The sequence below is a fragment of the Anarrhichthys ocellatus genome, unplaced genomic scaffold, assembly GCF_004355925.1.
Source record: "Anarrhichthys ocellatus isolate YVR2014 unplaced genomic scaffold, GSC_Weel_1.0 scaffold1644, whole genome shotgun sequence".
NCBI classification, from domain to species: Eukaryota; Metazoa; Chordata; class Actinopteri; order Perciformes; family Anarhichadidae; genus Anarrhichthys; species Anarrhichthys ocellatus.
This window is the reverse complement of record NW_022281618.1, coordinates 7,364-10,260: the sequence shown is the minus strand read 5'-3', so window position 1 is coordinate 10,260 and position 2,897 is coordinate 7,364. Positions and strand designations below refer to the sequence as shown.

The 2,897-nt window shown below is 44.0% G+C and overlaps 1 protein-coding gene across 1 annotated transcript in view; it reads left to right on the top strand.

The window, feature by feature from the left end:
* Positions 1 to 140: 140 nt before the first annotated feature.
* LOC116377758 (solute carrier organic anion transporter family member 5A1-like) overlaps positions 141 to 2,897 on the top strand; it is a 9,882-nt gene continuing 7,125 nt past the window's right edge. The window contains exons 1-3 of the mRNA XM_031839471.1: positions 141 to 438; positions 1,129 to 1,349; positions 2,040 to 2,204. Coding sequence (XP_031695331.1) covers positions 272 to 438; positions 1,129 to 1,349; positions 2,040 to 2,204 — 553 coding nt within the window. The 5' untranslated portion in view covers positions 141 to 271. The remainder of the gene's footprint in view (positions 439 to 1,128; positions 1,350 to 2,039; positions 2,205 to 2,897) is intronic.

The window sequence follows — 2,897 nt, the reverse complement described above, 5'->3', positions numbered from 1 at the left end:
CACAGTGATTGACAGGTCTCTACCAGAGACGTATACAGCGTCTCTACATCACTCCTCCTCAGTCCAGATATGGTCACTTCTGTTTATTGGTTGCGAAAAAAAACAAAATGGCGACGCCAAAATCTACAAACTCAAGGCTTCAAAACATCAGTCCACAAACCAATGGGTGATGTCACGAAGACGACGTCCACTTCTTATCTACAGTCTGTGATTAACCATTTAATGATCAGTGATCGTACCTACTGGTTAGTCTGTGTTCTTGTGTGTTTTTATGCTGCTAAAGTCTGATCACCATCTCTCCTCAGCCATCATGTATGTGATGGGAGCACTGGGTCCAGCAGCTGGTTACCTGCTGGGAGGAGTCCTCATCGGCTTTTACGTGGACCCCAAGACCGTCGTCAACATCGATCAAAGCGACCCCCGCTTCATCGGCAACTGGTGAGGACAGTTTGTAGATTATACATTTTACACTGCTTTTTTTAATTTAAAGCATAACTCAAGTGATATTCTTTATGTGTCATATTGTCAACAAATACCATGTAAAGACGGAAATCATTCCCTTCAAGAGACATTCCCTTCCCTTAAAGTCTATCAGTGCAGAATATGTATGTATATTGTTTCCCTCCTGCTCCTTTCTGTGCTAAAAGTGTGATTATTGAATCATAAGTGGACCAAGAGGATAAATCCACCACATTTAAACTGATACTGTATGCAGGAAGAGTGCTGCACCACTTTGAAATGCATAAGATGCATGTTTGGGTCACTTCTTCTTGTGTCTTATATCTGACGTCCATCTGTAGATGTGCTGCGTGAGATGTTGAGGTTAGTCATCTGTTTACAGCTCTCAGTGAGGCCGTCTTCTCACTCGCAGCATAACCAGTGACTCACTAGCTAACAGCCACGGGCTTCCTACATGAATTATAGGTGATGATAGCAGGAAAGGGGATGGATGAGTGTACCAGTGATTCTTTTTTGCACAACCCTGACGATTTGATTTACTTGTTTATGTGCACAATAATGAGGCACAGAGAGATAGAAATGTCCGGACTGAGAGAAGAGTAAAGTGACTCTCCTCTTTTCATTTTCCTGTATTTTTGAGTATTTCTATGTCGATCCTCCCGTCAAAAGGTGGAGCGGGTTCCTGCTGTGCGCCGTGGCCATGCTGCTGGTCATCTTCCCCATGTTCACCTTCCCCAAGAAGCTGCCGCCCCGACACAAGAAGAAGAAGAGGAGGAAAAAGCTGAGCATGGACGACATGTCCAGCGACGACGACGTCCTCAAGGAGAAGAGCAACAACGGCAAGAGCCAGGCGGTCACCTCGTCCATGGGCTTCGGGAAGGACATCAAAGGTACCGGGAAAACACCGACGATGTCTCTCCTCTTTTTAATATAACAAGAGTTTCTTTTGAAGTTTATTTGATTTGTCTCATTGGCCTTCTGACAACAAAACCCGCCCTCCACTCCTTTGGTTATTGGTTTGATCAGAAGTTAAAACTGCGATGATTAGTTGATTTAATAATTAGTCGTTATTCAGCAGCTGTTTTGATAATCAATTCATAGTTTTGAGTATATTTTTAAAGGAAAATTCTCGAGTTCCAGCTTCTACAACGTGATTATTTGCTGGTTTCAGAATATTTTGGGGTTTTGAACAGTTTCTTTCGACAAGATAAGACATTTAAAAACATCTTTTTCTGACATTTTAAAGAAAACTACTTCATTAATCCAAAAGGTAATCGTCAGATTAACAGATTGTTGCAAGAAGAAAGTTTATGAGTTTTCATCCGGATATATGTGAATAAAATGCTTACAAATGCTTTTTTTTGCTCCTGAATCAAGTTTATTTTAAATGATTTGAAGGAGAGTTGACACAAAGGGAACGAGTACAGCTCATTATCTTTACATAAGTGTCAAATTGTACCAAACCCCACACACACACACACACACACACACACACACACACACATACAGATTCATTACAAAATAAAAGAACCTTTTCTCTCCGTCTAACCTCCTTCCTCCTCCTCCTCCTCTTCTTTCAGACCTGCCCAAAGCTGCAGTGAGGATCCTCAGCAACGTGACCTTCCTGTTCGTCAGCCTCTCCTACACGGCAGAGAGCGCCATCGTCACGGCTTTCATCACCTTCATCCCCAAGTTCATCGAGTCCCAGTTTGGCATCCCGGCCTCCAGCGCCAGCATCTACACCGGTGAGCTGGATTACGCACCACAATGCGCTAAAGCAGCAGCGTTTTCCTCGTCACGCGATCCACATTCCTGCGCTCATTAATCATCATTACTTCACTCTTTAAACCCAGATTTAGTTTTTCACTTATCTTTCATAAAGCTCTTACATTTGAGAGGAATCTGAGCATCTTAAAGACGAACCTGCCTTAATGTCTCTACAGCAGCACAGACGGGATGCAGACAGACCAGAATGTTCACACAGTGGACGCTGTGTGAACATTCTGGTCTGTCTGCATCTTTTCTGCCTGTTCAGCGCCGCTCTGCTGTTTGTTTGTTTTTTCTTAGATCTTCGAGCAGAGCAGGAGAGGCTGTCTGCAGAGCTGCAAGCCAACACACATTAATAATAAAGTCACTGCTGGTCTTCAGCTGAAGGGGGCACCTGGGAGCTGCACTACTCGCACGCACACGCATGCTTAAACAGGCTAATACGTCACATGGTCTCACACGGCATGTTGTCGACGTAACAACAGTTAAGCCCGAGAAGCTGAAATGTCCAAAGGAAGTGAAACGCTTTTTGATCTGAGCGACAAAAACGACCTTTCTTCCGGCACCATGAAGTGAAAGGACAGCGTAGCGTTGGGTCAAATAAATTGTTCCCGTCCGTCAGCAGTGTGTGTGTGTGTGTGTGTGTGTGTGTGTGTGTGTGTGTGTGTGTG